Consider the following 18,906-nt stretch of genomic DNA (forward strand, 5'->3'; position numbering starts at 1 on the left):
ACAACAATGCTGGTCTGACAGCCGCGGACAGGAAGGCATTACAGAGAGTGGTGAGCACAGCCCAAGACATCGTGGGCTGTCCCTGACACCACTGGATGACCTCGCCAGGGCTCGCTGCCTTGGAAGAGTGAGGAAGGTTCTCAGGGACGACTCACACCCTGGACGGGATCTCTTGACTCTCCTACCCTCCGGTGGTAGGAGATACAGGAGTGTAGCCAGCCGCACCAACGGGCTGAAAAAAAAGCTTTTATCCGAGTCCTTAGGGAGAAGAGCGGCATATAAATTTAATCAATTCAGTTCAATTCAATTCCTCCCCAGCAAGTGGGGGGGGGATGCGTAGGACATTGTGTGTGTGTGTGTGTGTGTGTGTGTGTTGTCTTCTCTCTCTCTCTCTCTCTCCCTCCCCCTGTCCCTGTGTGTGCTTTGCAGGCAAGTGATGCGCAGGGCTGTGTGTGTCTCTCTGTGTGTGTCCCCCCTCCCCCTCCCTTCTCTCCCCCTCTCCCTCTCTCCCTCTCTCCCTCTCTCTCTCTCTCTCTCTCTCTCTCTCCCTGTCCCTGTCCCTTTGCAGGCAGGGGATGCGTAGGGCTTTGTGTGTGTGTGTGTGTGTTGTCTTCTCTCTCTCTCTCTCTCTCTCTCTCTCTCTCTCTCTCTCTCTCTCTCTCTCTCTCCCTCTCTCTCTCTCTCTCTCCCCCTCTCCCTGTCCCTGTCCCTGTCCCTGTGTGTGCTTTGCAGGCAAGTGATGCGCAGGGCTGTGTGTGTGTGTGTGTGTGTGTGTGTGCTTTGCAGGCGGGGGGTGCTCAGGTGTGTGTTTGTGCATGTGCGTGCGTGTGTGTGTGCGTGTTTCACCCGGTCGCCCTTAAGAGGAGGAGCGGAGCCCGGGCGGGGCGTGTTCAAGGCTCATGTGATGCGACGCGCCGCTATTAGAGCGCTCGGCGCCCCCGCGGCGGACTCCGGCCTGCGGGCGAGCCGCGGGGCCGATCAGCTGTAGCCGCCGCCGCGTTCTCACGACTCGCGCGTCGCGCGTTCGGGATTACATCTTCCGCGCGTCGGGCCCGAGGCCGGTGAAGGCGGCCGGAGAGGAGGGTAATGCAGCTGGCGCGGAGGTGAGCAAAAAAAAACAACTCCCGGGGGCTCCACTTCGCTTTGCAGCCTTCTCTCTCACTCTGATCCGGATTAAGTTGGGTTGTGGGGAGAGAGAGAGAGAGAGAGAGAGAGAGAGTCATCTCGTTTTGCGGGGGGGGGAGCATTGGGGAAGGGGTGATCTTGTGAGTAGGGGTGGGGTGGTGGGGAGGAGGAGGAGATCTGGCGAGGAGGGGGGATGAATTAACAATTAGCAATCAACAATTTCTTTCCCCCACCCACCCCCAATCTGAGATTGTGTAGGTTCTCCTGCTTGAGCAGAGGGCTGGACTAGAAGACCTCCAAGATCCCTTCCAGCTCCTATTCTAGTCACCCTGGAGGGGATCAGTGATCTCTTGCGGGGAGCGACTGAGCTGCGCGCTTACTTCGCTTTGGCACCGCATTGAAAGCGCATTCCCACAAATGACGCTCCACGGCGGGGAGGGGGGGGGGTAGAAGAGGGCGAGGCCTGCCAACCTTGCAAGGTAGGCCTATGGGGGAGGGGGGGAGCGCTTCTGCCCCGTTCCCAAAACCTTGGAATGTTTTTCCCAGGTTTGAATCAGCGGCGCATCTTTCTGGTTTTCACCTGCACACTGTTAGGGGTGGCATGATGGTGTGTGTGTGTGTGTGGGTGGGGGAGGAGGAAATGTGTGATATTACAAAGTTAACTCCATCTAGGGTTCACACAACCATGGGACCCTAAGCCAGAGGAGGAACAAACCGTAGGGGCTAAAGCCAGCCAGGCTTGCGATCTCCCTGACTTGGGATTGCGGGTTGTGCTAATCCAGGGATGGAGAAGAGATATTGTGCAGAGGTGCAGCGGTTTGCAAATTCTGCACAAATTCCACACTTGGGCTCTGGAAACTTTTTAAGAACGGGCGAGCTAAAACTCCCCTTTCTTTTGCGGCGAGCGCGTTTTAGGGCCTTTGAAAACAGCCAGATTTCTTGCTGTTTGTTGAGCGAAAAGCTCGCTTGCCTTATTGGCGAAGAAGAGAGTTCGAAACTTGCCTGTTGCAACCTCTGGTTGAGTTCCCGCTGGGACTGTTAAGGGAGTATTTCAAAGCCATTCAGACATTTTTAAACACACTGAATGTTTGAAATTGAGCTGGTACCCGTTTAAGGTACGAGCACAGTTTCTGCTAATAATTAGCTTTTTCAGGGCTGCATAAATATATCAGTGACTAAGATAGGAAGTAGCAGGCCGGCCATTTAAACCAGCCTCACCCATATTTGTCACGGCTTGGCCAGCTGATTTATAGCAGCTTGCCTTGTCCAGTACAATAACCTTGTAAGGTAGGCCACTACAGACTTTTTGTTTTAGAAAGGCAAAGTACAAACACTTTGTATCTTTAAATGTGAAGCTTGCGGAGCTACTTGCTAATTTGGGAGCATATTCATTATGATTTATTCAATAAACCATGTTGAAAAACAGCTGGGAGCCTATCTTGGCTTATTTGTCAAATGATGACTGAAAAGAAGCCGTGGCTTTGTGTGATGGGTGGGCCCCACTGATTGTCACCTATTCAGAAACTCTGTGTGTGTGTTTGTGTGTTTTAAATCTAGCCAGATCTGCTTCTCCGACAATGGTTTGCTGTGATGACCAAACCTGACTTCTATTTTAAAACGTGTTTTTGAGTTCCAAATATTTTCTAATTTCTTATATTTTTTACGATGGGTGGGATTTATACAAGTAGTTTTTTTTCTTTCAAGTTATTACATTTATATGCCTGTCTTTTGCTGGATTCCCTTGTATACTACAGTTCCCCTCATTCCCAGCCAGTGGGATTCTCCTCTGCGTGTTCCTACAGATGGAAGAAAACTGCCCTCTTCATAAGCAAAGAAGGATTTGAAATATAGGTCAGGAACCACCAATGTTTATCAACAAGAAACTCTGAATTAAGTTAGTTCCTGAAGCATGCTAAGCCATGGTTTACAAACGCAGCTATGCAAGCCATCATTGGCTGCAGTCACATTCTCTGAGGTATGAGCCTCTGCCCTGGGCTGGCTTCTATCCTGTTTGATAGGAGCTGGGGAAATGAAGGGTGGATTTGATCTCCATGCTGCAGAACTAAGCTGTGTCCTCAAGAGGACATTGGGTGGCAGGGAATGATGGGGGCTGCAGTCCTGCAGCTCAAGGCAACTGGAATGTTGCCACGCAGGGTGTGGACGATCTCCTTTTAGAACCGAAACATGCGTTTAAATGCCCAGTTTCTTTGCAGAGGATGGGCTGGCAAAATATCCTGCAAATCCAGGTTGGCAAATAACGCACTCTGGTTTGGGGTGGATAAAAACTCTAGTTTAGGGACTATGTGGCCTTTGCTAGGTTATTTTCTAGGACTTGCCTGTTGGGGAACCAAAGGGGATAAATGCCGCTGGATCTCTGTGCAATGAACAGATCTAGAAAACAATAAATATTATTGGTGTAGTAGTTAAACAGCTTCAAAGTCCAGTAGAAAAAAGACCTATTTGTGGCCTAAATTGCATTTGGTAGACACCCTAATGCAGGGTTTCTCAACCTTGACAATTTGAAGGCGTGTGACTACAATTCCCAGGATTCCCCATGTTGGCTGGGGAATTCTGGGAGGTGTACTCCAAGTTGCCAAGGTTGGGAAACCTGGTCATAATCCACTAAGTGGTGCAATTTTTAAGCCAGGCGTCCCGATTTATTGACTATGTATCAACTATAATTTTGTTTTGTTTGTTTTTTTAAAAAACAAAGGAAGTCTTGAAATCTGGCAACCCACACAATTGTTTTTATTACACTGTTTGCCCTGGTTGCAGCTTCCGTGGAAGAATCAAATATTTTAATTTTAGCGGACTAATAATGCAGGCCTTTGAGGTTCAACCCGGTGGAATTTCAGCCGAAAATCGAAATTTAGGCAGGCAGGCAAGGAGATTCTTCCCTCCGAGCTGATTTTACTCTTTTTTTTTTTTTGCTTAAGTTCCAATAATTTCCTGCCTTAGCAGGGGGTTGGACTAGATGACCTCCAAGGTCCCTTCCAACTTATTATTAATTGATTTTGATTCGATTTGGCTATTTCCCTCCTTTCCCACTTTTTGCTGTCGTCTTCCTTTCTCAACTGTTTGCTGTTAAGTTGGATAACATCAAAACATGGTTATGCAATTTTATTTTTTTTTAATAGCGCCTGAGCGCTTGCTATTTTTTCTTCTTTTCTTTTTGCTTTGGGAGGTGGCATAGCTGTTGGCGTAGTTGGTTTGGGGGTTTCCGTGGTCTGTTTGGCAGCCAGAAGTAATTTGCACCCTGCCCCAGGCCTTTCCGCCCCCAAACAGATGGTCACCTGCCCGAAAGCAAGCTGGAAAATCAAAATCTTGCCCTTTAGCTGGAATGCCAGCCTGATTTAAATGGGAACACGTGGGCTGGATTACCAAGCCTGAATGAATCTGAGGAGTAAACCTAGGAATGGTGGCTTGCAGCGGAAGTCCACAAGTCATCAAAGGGCCAAGTTTTGAAGACCCCCTATCCTAGCTGATTTTAGCAACCGTGGTTGGGTGTAAAATGGTGAACCTAGGTGGGATGGGAGAGGGTAACCTTTAAACTAGGAAACTTGCGGAAAGCTTTTTAGCCACCCCAAAGCCGTCCTCCGTTGAACTCCGTGCTGTGTATTTGCCAGCGTTATTGTTGACTTTATGGTTGCGATTCTGCATTAATTCTGCATGCAAAGCAGGCGGATTCTTCTCTAAAAAAAATCCATGGGGATTCCACTCCCTTTGGATGACGAATAAGTCAGGATATAAACAGGAATGTGGGAAGGCAGCCTTTGGAAATCACTGGGTTGAGGAAAAACTCGATTAGCATAAGGTTGTTATCTAATGGGAGGCAGAAATTTCCTAGGCACTTGACTGGGTGTCTTTGGCCATGTTTGAAAGATGAAGGTGAACGAATGATTTTAAAAAAAAAAACCTTGGTTAGGAATCTGGAGGGTGCTTCTTCCATACAGCCCCCGGCTTCCTCTTTTTTTTTTTGTGAATGGGGGAGAAGTGGAGCTCCACCCCAAACAGGAAGTTCCGCCAGGCGTTGTTTTTTTTTTTTTTGCAAAAACTCATTCCCTTTGCAGTCAACTAAGGACTAGCCGCTTGACTGAAAAACAAACAAAACAACGGAGAGGGCGATCCTCCTGCTTTTGCAAGCAAAATTCAGCCTGCAATTTCCCCCCCCCCCCCACACACACACACGCACACTTTGAGCGTAAGAAAAAGGCAGCCTGGGTTTGAAATGCAACATTGACAATAAGAAGCGGAGAATAAATTGTAGAAATAATAAAAGAGTTTGAAGGCACTTGGGAGGTCGTCTAGTCCAACCCGCCCACCCCTCAAGCAGGAAACCATATACTCATTGGGATGGCAACCCTCCTCTTTCTGTGCAGTCTATCCCACTTAAAAGTTTGCATCCATTTGTTTCTGAAATGCCTGAGAATCTTAGAGACCCATCCAGACAACTTTTGAGTCTTCTGACAGACTTTTTTTGGGAGGGGGGGAAAAATTGAATAAGAAACATACTAAGGACTAGAAACTTCGTTTTGACCTACATAGCCAGACAGGGTATAAGCATTTGCTTTGGAGGGCGGGGTGTTAACATTTGAATCCTTGGGGGTACGTAACTGTGCCCAGAGAGCTGGCTTGCTCAGAACAAGAGCCCAAACTCGGTTCGACGCAGGTGGAGATTAAACCAAGATGCTTCTATTCGGCTTCCTCCCCAAATCACTGCTTGGAGTGTTGGTTGACTGGGATGCCTTTGATTTAAGTCCAAATTTTCTTCTGCATCCTTTTGGCGAGGGTGACATAACTGGTGCCTTTTTTTAAAATGCAACTAAACCGGGTTGAAAGGCCGCTTTTGACATGCAAACACCTTTTCTTTTATTATGTAACTGAACTCTTGTGGTTAAGCTGCCAGGTTCAGCTTTGAGTTTAAAGGTGGGGGGTGGAATTGTTGATGTTGAAAGAAGAGAGTAGATTGAAACGATAATTTGGAGATTAAAAAGGACCAAAAAAAGATGGGGAAAGAATTATTCTCTAGAAAGGAGGGCAGAACATTTTTTTTTCTTTTTCTCTTATGTACATTTTACTGTGTTGAAAAAAATACAGTCTCTCTCTCTCTCTCTCTTCCCCCCCCCTCTCTCTGTGTGTGTGTGTGTGTGTGTGTGTGTGTGTATTCCTCATTTAGTGACACAGTTGAGACCATCAACTTGGTTGTTAAATGAAGCGGTTGCTAAGTACAGTTCATTTAGCGACTGGAAAAGGTGGCCATTTGCAAGTCGCGACCATTGCAGCTGTTAAACCAGGGCTGCCGAAATGTGTGTAATTTTTAACATAGGATATTCAGGAAAACCACCAGACACGGAACGCACACGCCTGCCAAAAAATCAGGTTTGACGACACATCCACACACCTGTCCTGCAACAGGGTTTGAGGACCGTGCGCTAGGGTGCAGAGCGAGGGGCCGGCGGTGTGGCGGCCTTTTGCACGCTTACCGCGAGTTGGCCAACGGGGAAGCAAGCCGTAGCTTCCCACGGCTTCCAGGATCTCCGTGAGCGAGTCCAGCCACGAGAAGGCGCACACCTGTGTGTGTGTGGTGGAGGAACGGGCAGGCAAACGCCACGGTCTGGCTGAGAAACGAGAAGCCAATATCGGAAATCATAATAATTATTAGTGGCGCTCCTGTCCATGTGGTTTTGAGTGTTGGCATCCCATTAATTATCTAAGGCGTCCGGCTGCATTGCTGCATAATAAAAAGAAAAAAAAGGGGGCAGAATGAGAGGTAATAATTAGGACATTATCCGGTTCAACCACTTGAGGTTTGGGGGGAAGTGGGGGCCTGTGGACCCTTTTATGACTTGTGGACTTCAACTCCCAGAGTTCCTGAACCATGGCTGCTGGCTCAGGGATTCTGGGAGTTGAAGTCCACGAGTCATAAAAGGGTCCCCCACCCCTGTTTTACGCTGCGTTTTCTCAATTTTGCGACTTGGAAGAGCTGTGGACTTCAATTCCCAGAATTCCTTAGCCAGCCCACGATTAGTCTTCGCTTTGTGGCTGGGGAACCATCCTGGGCTATCTGTTAAGTCAATGATTTAAAAGCTGGTTTTGAGGTGCTGCTTACCCCGGGATTTTAAAAAAAACTAGAGGGTGTATTTCTAATCCGTCGCAAATTGATCAGTTCAGGGAAGGTTAAAATTAGCAGGGACTGATGATGAGATCTGGAAAGGAGGAAGGGGCTTGGTGGCTGCGGAAGGGGCTGGCCTACATTTCCCAGCATTCTTTGCCACTGGCAGGGTCTCTTGGGAGTTGTAGTGCGACATCTGGCCAGGGATGATGCCTATGGGTGTGCAGCTGGGAGGCCCGATGTGCCTAAAATTCAGGCAGGAGAAAGGAGATGTGAATGCCAGGAATGAAAAAATAACATTTGGAAATAAATTAGCAAAAGGAAGGATTGGAGCCCACCCACCTTTTTTATTGGGCTTAGCGAGTCCAGGAGTGGATTTGGTCAGTGCGCGGATGGGAGGCCACCAGGAAATCTCCTGAACCAGAGCGGGAACTGTCTTTATCAACAGAAAAAGCACCGATATATTAAATGTTGTTTCTCGGATACACCCTTCAGTTTGGCTTTTTACTGGAAGAGGCTAGTGCCCAAAAAACCTTTGTGAATTTGTTGCCGATAATCTTGGATTAATCGAACTCTGTTTGGGAGGGTTAATTTTACGGCAATTCTGGGCTCTTGGGCTACTGGATGCTGAAGCTTGTCGTGCCAGTCCCGAACAGAAGCCTGTGCGTTTTTTTAAATTTTCAGTGGAATTTGGGAGGTATCCTGGCAAGGAATTAAAGTGTGATTTATTTATTTATTTTTTAAATCCTGTTCAAATGTCTCAGTTGCAAGGAGCTAGTTTGTTCCGAGATCTTTGTTGTGGTTGTAAATTGAGAACTACCTGTTATTTTCAATCCCAAGCTCAAAGTGATATAAGCCAGGTGGGTTTGGCACGCTCACCTGCTGAGTGTGACACAGACACACACACACCTTTGTTTTGTTCCTCCGGGCTGCCTCCGAAGGCCCCCGCCCTTTCAAGGAAGCTATTGCCAGATCATCCTTAAAAACATTGATTATCGGTGATGTTATGCTGGCTGGTTATAATTATTTGGATCTGGGCTGCTGGAAGGAAGCGGCTTGGGCACGTCGTCGGGGAGTGTGAGAAACAGACCTGAAGCATCTTCCCAAAGCTTTGCCCGGGGAATTAAATAACCAGCCCGTGAGTCAGCCTGATTCAGCAGCCGTTAACCCTCTCCTCGCTTGGCTTCCCCAGCCACTGAAAAAATGTCGCGCCACGTAAGGCCGGTGGAACTCCCCGCCACAAGACGGGAGGAGCAGCTCTGGATGGACCAAGCCGAAGCTTTATTTGGGAATGCCGACGACGGGATCTGCAGTAACCGAGGTTTTAACCGCTTGGTCACCGAGAATGCGTGGCTTGGCTATCTCGGTGGGAGCCAAAAGCCGGTCCTGGCTTGCTTCAGTCAGGCTTAGCTATGAGGAAACCCGGTTATGAGAGAAGCCAGCATCGAGGGGGAATTTGCCTATCTGTCCCCTCTGAATCAACAATTCTGCATTTCTGTTAGCGGAAACGCAGCTTGCAAAAGGCTCAGTTATGTAATAAACCCAGGGCACTTTTTCCTGACCGTTCTAGTCTTTTATTTTTATTTTTTTTATTTTTTCCATCTTCCGAAGAACAGCCTGTTCTGAATATAGGAAGACCAAGTGGCGTTTTTTCCTTTCCTGTGCCAGATTTCGTTTTCAGCCCGCAGCGTTTCTGGTGGGCCTTCCCCGCGTGTAGAAAGCAAATGTTGCCTAATCTTTTTGGGGTGTAGGGGAAGGACAGCCTGGAGATTTGAATTGGGCTGGGGCTGCCCCCCCCCCAAATTCTGTCATTTGTCTTTCCAGCACGACTAGAGTAGGAAAGAATTTTTTCCCTCTTTCTTGGGCTTTGAAAAACAAAGTTTGCTTTTGCATGACTTAAGGTAAAGGTAAAGGTTCCCGCGCACACGCGTGCTAGTCGTTTCCGACTCTAGGGGCCGGTGCTCATCTCCGTTTCAAACCCAAAGAGCCAGCGCTTGTCCGAGGACGTCTCCGTGGTCATGTGGCCGGCATGACTAGACGCCAAAGGCGCACGGAACGCTGTTCCCTTCCCACCGGAGCGGTCCCTATTTTTCTACTTGCGTTTTTACGTGCTTTCGAACTGCTAGGTTGGCAGAAGCTGGGACGAGTAACAGGCGCTCGCTCTGTTACGCGGCACTTGGGATTTGACCCGCCAAACTGCCGACCTTCTGATCGACAAGCTCAGCGTCCTAACCCACTGAGCCACCGCGTCCCCTTTGTATGACTTAGTTTGTCATTTTTTTTTACATTCGTTGCTCGCGCGTTCTCGCTCAAAACATCTTGCTGCAAAGGAGTTGTTATCGCTGTGTACTTTGTGACAATATACAGATAGTCCTCGACTTACAACAATAAGTGACTTAGCACCATTTTTCACACTCACGTTGCAGCAGCCCCAGCGGCCACATACTCAAAATTCGGGAGGCTTGGCAACCGACTCGTGCTTAGGACGGTTGCAGCATCCCGAGGGGTGGTGGTGTCCCTTTCGCGACCTTCTGACAACCGAAAGTCCACGGAGAAGCCGGCTTCCCTTAACGATCGTGTTACTAACGTAATGCCCCCATTTTACAAGCTTTCCGGGCACCGTGGTTAAATGAAGCCATGGGCACTGTGGTTAAATGAAGCCATGGTTAACTTAGTAATGCAGTGAATCCAGCTTTCCCATTGACTTGGATTGTCAGAAGTTCGCAAAAAAAGGGGGGGTCACGTGACCTTGTCGGGACGCTGCGACAGTCATAAATACGAGTCAGCTGCCGAGCGACTTGAAGTTTGGTCACGTGACCATGAGGACGCAGCAACGGTCATCAGTGTGAAAAACCGTCATATAACTCGCTTTTGGTAACTCTGGATGGTCATTAAATGAACTATTATAAATGGAGGACTAGCTACGTTTTCATAATCTAATCCCTCCAATGCCGTGTAAGGCTATTTAAAAAGTGCGTCTGGATTCATCCAATCTTGGCCTTTTGAAAACTTTAAAAGATTAAACCTAGGGGGGGCGGAAATGTGTGATCTGGGAAATATATATATATATTTATATTTAATATAAATGATTAAATATCTTCCGATTGCTGCACTGATGCCCTTGCACGGGATTAAATTAGCCGTTGTCCGTTTGCTCCCGCAGCGTACTTTTTCCACCCTTGGATTTTATAGACACACATCTCGTGTGTGTGTGTGTGTGTGTGTGTGTGTGTGTGTGTGTGTGTTTTGCGTAAGCCTTAACATAGAACCTTATTCACACCCCAGGTTTTTCTTTCTTTTTATGTGTGTGTGTGTGTTTTTTCCATGACTAACCGGTGTGCGGCTGGCAGGACTTCAGTGGGCATTTATCCCAGGAGACGCTTTTTAAAAACATGTTTCTTAGAAAGCAAATTTACTCAACGGGACTGGGTTGAATAACGGAGTGGAAAGGGACCTTGGAGGTCTTCTAGTCCAACCCAATGCGCAAGCAGGAGACCCTACCCCATTCCAGACAAATGGCTGTCCAGCCTCTTCTTAAAAGCCTCCAGGGATGGAGCAGCCACAAAAGCCGTTCCACGGATTAATTGTTGTCAGTGTCAGGAAATTCCTCCTTAGTTCTAGGTTGCTTCTCTCCTTGATGAGTTTCCATCCGTTGCTCCTTCTGTTGCTTTGGAGAATCGGTCGATCCCCTTTTCTTTGTGGCAGCCCCTCAAACATTGGGACAGTGCTGTCATGTCACCCCCCCCCTAATCCTTCTTTTCCTAAAACTCATACCCAATTCCTGCAAGTGCTATTTACCTTTTAGCCTCCAGGCTCCTACTGATGATCTTCGTTACTTTTTTCTTGCCCTCTTTCCAGAATCTCAGCATCTTTTTTTTATAATACGGTTGACCAAAACCGGATGTAGCGAGGCTTTGTAAAGCAGTACTAATAAACGCTCGCTTCTCGTCGGGGAAAAAAAAAACCTCTCAAAATATATCTGCTTCCCAGAGGTATTTAAGCATGTGCAGAGTGCATCTTAGTGGGAGCCAGTATAAACGTCTCACGGTACAAGAATGTGGCACGGGGAGATGGAACCACATCTCCAGACGAAAGTGGGAATCGTGGAAAGAAGGGGGAGGGGCTTCCTCCAGTTTGGATCTCCCCCCCCAGTTGAAAGCCATCCTTCTCCGTCCCCCTGGGAGGGGATGATGGGGCTCATAGTCCAGAGCCTTCTCTCTTTCCCTTTCCTCTTCCCGACGTGATGAGTGCAGAACTTAGGACCGCCCCCGACCTCCGTTCCTTCCGCCGGGACCTGAAGACCTGGCTCTTCGAGCTCTCTGGCCCAGGCTGAGAATTGTTTAATTTTTAATTTTAACTGGGTTTTTATTTATTTTTCTCAGGGTTTCATTTAATCTTTTTTTTTTAATTTGTTTTAACTTTTGTATTGATTTTCTTTTAAATATCCTGTAAACCGCCCTGAGTCCTTCGGGAAAGGGCGGTATATCAATCTAAATAAAAAATAAATAAATAAACTTTGGAACGTGGCAGGGAATGGCATTCACCTCGGAACATCTGGAGGCTTCCGATGGATTCTGGGGCCAGATGTTCTATTCTGTTAAGGGCCTGTTGTCTTCTCCTTTTCATCCCAGGATCGGTGTGTTGGAGGGGGGGGGAAATCTGTCCTCCTTGGCTGCCCCCCCCCAGTGGTTCTGCCACCCCCGAGCCTCTGTCCTCACAAAGCCACCTGTTTTAATGTTTAACCATTCCTTGTTTTTCTTTCCACCCAATTAGGTGCTGTTGACTGCTGCCGGCCGCCGCGTCTGAGCGAGGTCTCGCCGGATGACCGTCGCCCAGCCCTGGTCCTTGAAATCATGGGGCAAAAAGTGACAGGGGGGATCAAAACGGTGGACATGCGGGATCCGGTGTGCCGGCCGCTGAAGCAGGAGCTGCAAGGGCTGAACTACAGCAAGCCGCCTCGGCTGGACCTGCTGCTGGACATGCCGTCCGTCTCCTACGAGGTCCAGCTGCTCCATTCGTGGAACGATGACGACCGCTCGCTCAACGTCTTCGTGAAAGAGGACAATAAGTTGACTTTCCACCGGCATCCGGTGGCCCAGAGTACCGACGCCATCCGGGGCAAAGTGGGCTACACCCGCGGGCTCCACGTCTGGCAGATTACCTGGGCGATGAGGCAGCGGGGGACCCACGCCGTGGTGGGCGTGGCCACCGCCGAGGCCCCGCTGCACTCGGTGGGCTACACCACCCTGATCGGGAACAACCTCGAGTCCTGGGGCTGGGATCTGGGGCGTAACCGGCTCTACCACGACGGGAAAAACCAGGCCAGCAAGACCTACCCGGCTTTTCTGGAGGCCGACGAGACTTTCATTGTGCCGGATTCGTTCTTGGTGGTGCTGGATATGGACGAAGGGACCCTGAGCTTCATCGTGGACGGACAGTACATGGGTGTGGCCTTTCGGGGGCTGAAAGGGAAAAAATTGCACCCCGTGGTGAGCGCCGTCTGGGGCCACTGTGAAATCCAGATGCGATACTTGAACGGCCTCGACCGTAAGTCTCTTCCTTTGCGTGGCACCTGGTGCTAATTGGGCCTCCGGTACGGGATCATTAGCAATAGCAGCAATGACGCTTGGGACTTACAGACCGCTTCACAGTGCTTTACAACCCTCTGTAAGGGATGCTGGGTTGATTTTTCTGGCTTCCTGGTGCTTTTTTGGGGGTGGGGTGGGGGGGGGTGTTCGTTGCAAACCCATTTTCAGCCGAGAAGAGAAGCCGGTTTTGCGGAGAAGAGGGAAACGGAGCAAATAAATGGATTGAAATTTTCAAGTTTAAAATCGAAATCTTAAAATCCTGCCATTGGTGGTATTTTTTATTTATTTTTGGGTGAGGAGACGTTTAAAAAAATAAATATATTTAAAAAATAAATATATAAAAAATAAATCTAAATAGTTAACATTTGAAACATATCTTCCCTTGCAGAAAAACATATCTTCCCTTGCAGAAAAACATATCTTCCCTTGCAGAAAAAAAGCTAACAGAGCGAGAGAGACCTTGTGGCTTAGAGGCAAATAACACTGCCTCATATATACAATCAGCCCTGGTTCGAATCTCAGAAGGGTAAAGCTGGCTGAGGACGACTAATGAGTCAGAAATGCATCTCAGTTTCCCTTTAATTCTTTGTTAGTAATTTACACAAATATATGAATTGTCCGGTGTGACTACTGCCTGTTCGATAGCCTTCAAGATAGGCTGAAAACAGGAAATAAAGATTTGCCCCATGTTTGGGGCCTAGCAAGGTAATCTAAATAGTTAACATTTGAAACATATATATATATATATATATATACCACCAGCTGCCCTATATATATAGGGCAGCCGGTGGGCCTGTTGGCTTATCTGCAACCAGACAGCTAAATTCCTGTCAATGACAAAAGAGTTTTAAGACTTAGTTGCTGAGTCATAATTCTCCAGAATCTGCCTGGTTTGTTTGTTTGTGTGTGTGTGTGTGTGTGTGTTTTGCATTTGTCTGCCTCTCCCGTGCCTCTCCTTTGATTCCTGGTGTGTGGCACAATTTTGCTCGGTGCTTGGTGGGTTTCAGCTGGCTTAGCAACCCAAGTTGGGATTTATTATCCTTGCAAACGGGGGTTTATTTTTATTTTTATTTTTGGCAAGGAAAGTGGAACAGCCTGGGTTTTCTCCAACTCCTGGATCGGGGAAAAAGATTTCCTGTCTCCCAAGGGGGGGAAACACTGGGAAAAGAGAATTTGGCGATTGGGGTGGGTGGGTGGGTCTGCATCTTGGGATTGGCATCCAGATGCCGGCTTCTTAAAAGGCAGTGCCAGGGAATCAGTTGATCAATCGCTTGATTGATGATTTGGTGCAAGCAGATTTTATAGACCTTCCCAGACTTAATAGTGCCTGTTTTTGTATTTATTTAATCGCAGGAAAACATTGCATTTCCTGCTGATTCAGGGCTGCCTGCTGAGCTGGTCACCTAGTTATATCGGAGGTTGAAAGCTGAATGCAACGATATTTCATTTTAATGTATGCTGATTAGTGTACATTTAAAATGACAATAAAGTTATTTCTATTCTAATCTATTCCATTTCATTATTCTGTTCTGTTCTGTTCTTCTATTCTATTCTATTCTATTCTATTCTATTCTATTCTATTCTATTCTATTCTATTCTATTCTATTCTATTCTATTCTATTTTCCTTCTATTCTATTCTATTCTATTCTATTCTATTCTATTCTATTCTATTCTATTCTATTCTATTCTTTCCGTATTCTATTCTATTCTATTCTATTCTATTCTATTCTATTCTATTCTATTCTATTCTATTCTATTCTATTCTATTCTATTCTATTTTCATTCTATTCTATTCTATTCTATTCTATTCTATTCTATTCTATTCTATTTTCCTTTTATTCTATTCTATTCTATTCTATTCTATTCTATTCTATTCTATTCTATTCTATTCTATTCTATTCTATTCTCCTTTTATTCTATTCTATTCTATTCTATTCTATTCTATTCTATTCTATTCTATTCTATTCTATTCTATTCTATTCTATTCTATTCTTCTCCACCTGTCTTCTGGCAAGCAGAGTCAATGGAAGAAGCCAGATTCGCTTAACGACGGCATGATTTGCTTAACAACTTCAGTGATTCCCTTAAGTGGCAAAAAAAAAAAAGTTGAAAAATGCAGCAAAACTCAACAACTGCCTTGCTTAGCAATGGAAACTTTGTGGTCCCTTGTGTTCATAGGCCAAGGGACAACGTACACGCTATGTAGCAAAGTGAAGCCGGTCAAGGTGTGGGGTTTTTTTTTTTTAAAAAAAGGCAGAATTTCAGTCAGAAAAGTTAGTGAATTATTCCCAAGCGGGCTTTCCCCCAACCCTTAATTCAGAACTTCTGAGTTGGCCAGTATCTTTTTGGCACTGCTGGCCGTCCTCTCGGGCCTGTTGGGTTGGGTGCCCAATTCTGACACACGAAATGCCGCCCGGTGTTCTGCTCCCGCGGGGCTTAGCCGTCGGCGTGCGTGATTTGAGGCTTGGCGTTGGCAACCGATTTTGGAAAAAATCTGCCGGAGGAGGAAACAGCAGCTGGGAGAAATAAGTCATTGCAAAAAGAGGTTTTAATTGCCGATATTTCTGACGTTTCCCCGCCGGTGCTGCTTTTAAGTGGGATGACTTAGCCAAACTTAGTCAACAGGATGAGATTTTTTCCCCTCTGGAATGGAGAGGTGAAAATTGGTCTCTGGTACAATGCAACTGTGCTGGGTTTCCCCCCCCCCTCCCCACTGATTCCGCTTAATTTCCAAAATTAGCTTTTGTAGACAAAGCTAATTGCCAGAAAGAGCTTATTCCATCTCTGTCATCTTAACTCGCTTTGAAAGTCGGGGATTTGGGACGCCAAAGGGGACCGACCGATTCTTCCTCTGGCAACCTTAAGAGTTTTTCTGGATCTAGCAGACGAGGGATTGGGGGTAATTTAAGAAAGAAAGAAAAAAAGATAATAAGCATTTCTCAGACCAGAAAGAACTCTGCTCAATTGCCCGTCTCAATTGCAGCAGCTTTAAAATGTGCGGACTTCATTTCCCAGAATTCCCCCTCCCACAGGTGAGGACTGCAACTCCCAGACTCCTGCAGGCCGGGCTGGGGAATTTTGGGAGTTGAAGTCCACACATTTTTGAAGGTGCTGAGATTGAGAAACACGGACCTAGATCGGAGCCGGTCTCATTCCAGCAAGTTAAAATGAAGAATTTGGCCTCTGCGATCCATCTTAATCTTAACGCGCAAAGCCGTTTTTGCTGTGAACTGTACCAACTTTGTCCCTTTTTTTAAAAAAATTACATCCGGTATACAGCTGGGCTCACTGCAAGATCTCGACCTGTCCGTGCGGTCAAACGGCTCGTTGAATTTGGACTGTACTTAATTCCAGGTCTGCAAACGGTGCTAATTTTGGATCTCTTTCCCTTTTTAGCCGAACCTTTACCGCTGATGGACCTTTCCCGGCGTTCGGTGCGCCTCGCTTTGGGCAAGAACCGACTGTGTGAGATCGCGACGCTGCCTTTGCCCAAATCTCTCAAAAATTACCTTCTTTACCAATGACCCCCTCTCGACACCGGAAGGACAAGATTCTTGCTATAGGTAGTGAACTGTGTTGGATTCATTGAGACAAACTCTTTGGGGGGGGGGGTTTCACCTTTTCCCGTGCATTTTTCCGGAAACCTGCTCCACGCTCCATCCCTGGGCCAAGCTACAGGTGGAAATCTTCCTTCCAAGATCACATCCCAGTGGGATTTTTCCGGAAAAGATCCCTTTTCTTGATAGTTCCAGCCAAACTTTCTGCATCCTTGTTTAGTTTTCCACTCGCCGTCAAACCGTGAAAGGTAGCCAGCCGGTCCCGTAGAGTTTTGTCGAGCCAGGCCGACCGCGTCCGTTTTGGAGGTGGCGCAGGTGCAAGAACCGGACGATCGGCCCAACCTGGCTGCAGGAAATGGATTTGGCCCGGGAGGATGGGGCGGTGGCCTCAGACAAACGAAGCAAGCCACTGCTGGAGGTGCCCATTCTCGCCCTGGTCCTCGGCCGTATTTTATCCCGCCTTCACCACCGTGCCTTGGCGCCTGCAAAGTCGCCCGGCCTCACTGCGGCATGGCTCACCTCCCATCTTTTGCTGGAGAAGATACTTGAAATGAACATTTGGAGTGAAAAGACCATTTTGGGAAAGGCTGGGAGGGAGGGATTGTCCTAAACCTGCCCGTAGAAGGGGGGGGGGGGGAAACTCCTGCGAGAAAGGACCCTTTTCCTTCATCCGTCCTTGCCGGGTGGTGGAGGAATGGCTACGTGAGCACAGTTGGCTGGGAATTGGGGTGCCAGGTATTCGCGCTCAATGGGGCTTAAATTGTAGTGGGGGGTGGGGGCTGGTTTAGCCAGCTAAGCCAAGTTCCATCATGGGTTCCTTCTTTGCAATCAGGCTAAAATCCCACCTAGCCAGGCTAAAAAGTCAGTTGCTGACCAGGAACCAGATCTTGAAATGGGTTGCAATCACTTCTAAACACCTTCTTCCACTTCCTAGGCTTGGGCCGGGCATGGCAAAAAAAAAATGGCCCCACAAAATGTGTGATAATCTTAAAACTAAGCAAATATCCTTGATCCAGCCAGCAGGGGAAAACATTTACCTTCAATACTGCCTTCCCAGGGATTTACTTTGCACGTATTTTATTAACCTAAATGGAGGTGGGGGATGGCTTTTGTTTTGTCCCTTCCACCAAATTGTTCGACAGGGGTGCGTTCTTTTTGTTTGATGCGTGTGGGTACATGGGGCTTCTCTTAATTCGGAGGGGGAAATGTTAATATATAGATACATAGGCGTGCGCGTGTGTATGTACGTGTGTGTGTGTGTGTGTGTGTGTGTGTGTGTGTACACACACACACGTTTTGCATTGTTTTGAATGTAAAAACCGCTGGATTGTTTTTGTTTTTTCTTGATGTTTTTAAGAAATGCTGCTGTAGAGAGGAAATGTAGTTAGTTTGTTTTAAATGAAGAAGGAACAAATAGGCTAGGAGGTTTTGATTTGTTTTGTGTTTTGTTTCGTTTTAAGCACACAACTGGTGCCAAAGTAAGTTTTGGGAGGCGACATTTGTGCGCCTCTCTCTCTTTTTTTTGTTTTGTTTTAAACCGAGGAATAAAACCAAAACCGTTTTCAAGTGGAACACTTTAAAATTGCACAGAAAAAAGATTTTTTTTTTAATGTGCGCATAGCCAAGCATTTTTAATTGTCCTCAGGCCCCCGTTTCCCCCACTCAACACTGAAATTCAGGCACGTATGCGATCCTTTTTGTTTATTATCTTGACTATTTCATTTCCCCTTCCTTTGATCCACTTCGTTGTGGTGTCTGGCTTGTGCATTTTTTTTTTAAAAAAAAAACCTCTCACTGGTTTCCCCCCCCTCTCTCCCCCTTTGTAGATTGTAGATGATTAGGACCCCAATGAAAGCGAAAGAGAACGAAAATAAAAATGTATTAATAGTGCAAGTCTGTGGCTGTCAATCTCGCAACGGTTTAGGAATCTTAAAGTGACACATTTTCCCTTCAACAAAATATTCTCTGATGCTGGATTGCTTGAAGACAAGTGGGGGGGGGACATGGCTCTTTCCAATGACTAAATGATGAAAAAATGAGAGAGAGAGAGAGAGAGAGAGAGAGAGAAGTTGGAAATTTGCTTAAAGCTGACCATTCCATTCTGAGATTCGGTTTGCTTCTATTTTGTGGAACAAAGCCAAGATGTTCTGGCCGAGGACCAAAGGAACCAGGGTTTGTTTGTCTGGCCGTTTCTCCCACCAGGCCAAGCTCTAACACGCAGAAGCCTGTGTTCATTGTGGCTTGCAAACTGTTGCAGCAAAAGCAAACTCGCTCACCTCAACGGGCTTCCGCAATCCGTATTAAGCAATGGGGGTGAAAACCAGTTGTCAACTCCCAGAATGAGGAAATGGCTGAGCTCGAAAGAAGTGACTTTTTTATTTTTATTTTATTTTTGCAAGAAAAAACGAGAGGCGCCGGGCTCTCTTCTGCAAATCCCCTCCAGTTTGCAGAAATATTTTGCTTGGTTTCTATGCGACTGCTAAAAAAAAAAATCCTTAAGTGTTTCCCCGCCCACTTTCTTCG

General features: G+C 46.9%; 1 protein-coding gene across 2 annotated transcripts; it reads left to right on the top strand.

The window, feature by feature from the left end:
• Positions 1-858: 858 nt before the first annotated feature.
• On the top strand, positions 859-18,267 carry SPSB1 (splA/ryanodine receptor domain and SOCS box containing 1). Of its 2 annotated transcripts, XM_083375936.1 has the most exons (4): positions 859-1,103; positions 12,011-12,784; positions 16,223-16,389; positions 18,210-18,250. In XM_083375936.1, exons 2-3 carry the CDS (start codon positions 12,091-12,093, stop codon positions 16,348-16,350), a joined length of 822 nt encoding a protein of 273 aa, XP_083232062.1. In that variant the 5' UTR covers positions 859-1,103; positions 12,011-12,090; the 3' UTR covers positions 16,351-16,389; positions 18,210-18,250. The 2 variants fall into 2 exon arrangements, with proteins under 2 accessions (XP_083232062.1, XP_083232061.1); XM_083375935.1 differs by having other exon boundaries at positions 16,223-18,267.
• Positions 18,268-18,906: the final 639 nt, after the last annotated feature.

This window comes from Vipera ursinii (genome assembly GCF_947247035.1).
Source record: "Vipera ursinii genome assembly, chromosome: 17".
Lineage (NCBI taxonomy): Eukaryota > Metazoa > Chordata > Lepidosauria > Squamata > Viperidae > Vipera > Vipera ursinii.

Excerpts from the sequence above, each read along its gene's own strand:
- SPSB1 (XM_083375935.1), top strand. The coding sequence starts at position 12,091 with ATGGGGCAAAAAGTGACAGGGGGGATCAAAACGGTGGACATGCGGGAT. Across the intron at positions 12,785-16,222 it reads ATACTTGAACGGCCTCGACC|CCGAACCTTTACCGCTGATG; the intron begins GTAAGTCTCTTC and ends TTCCCTTTTTAG.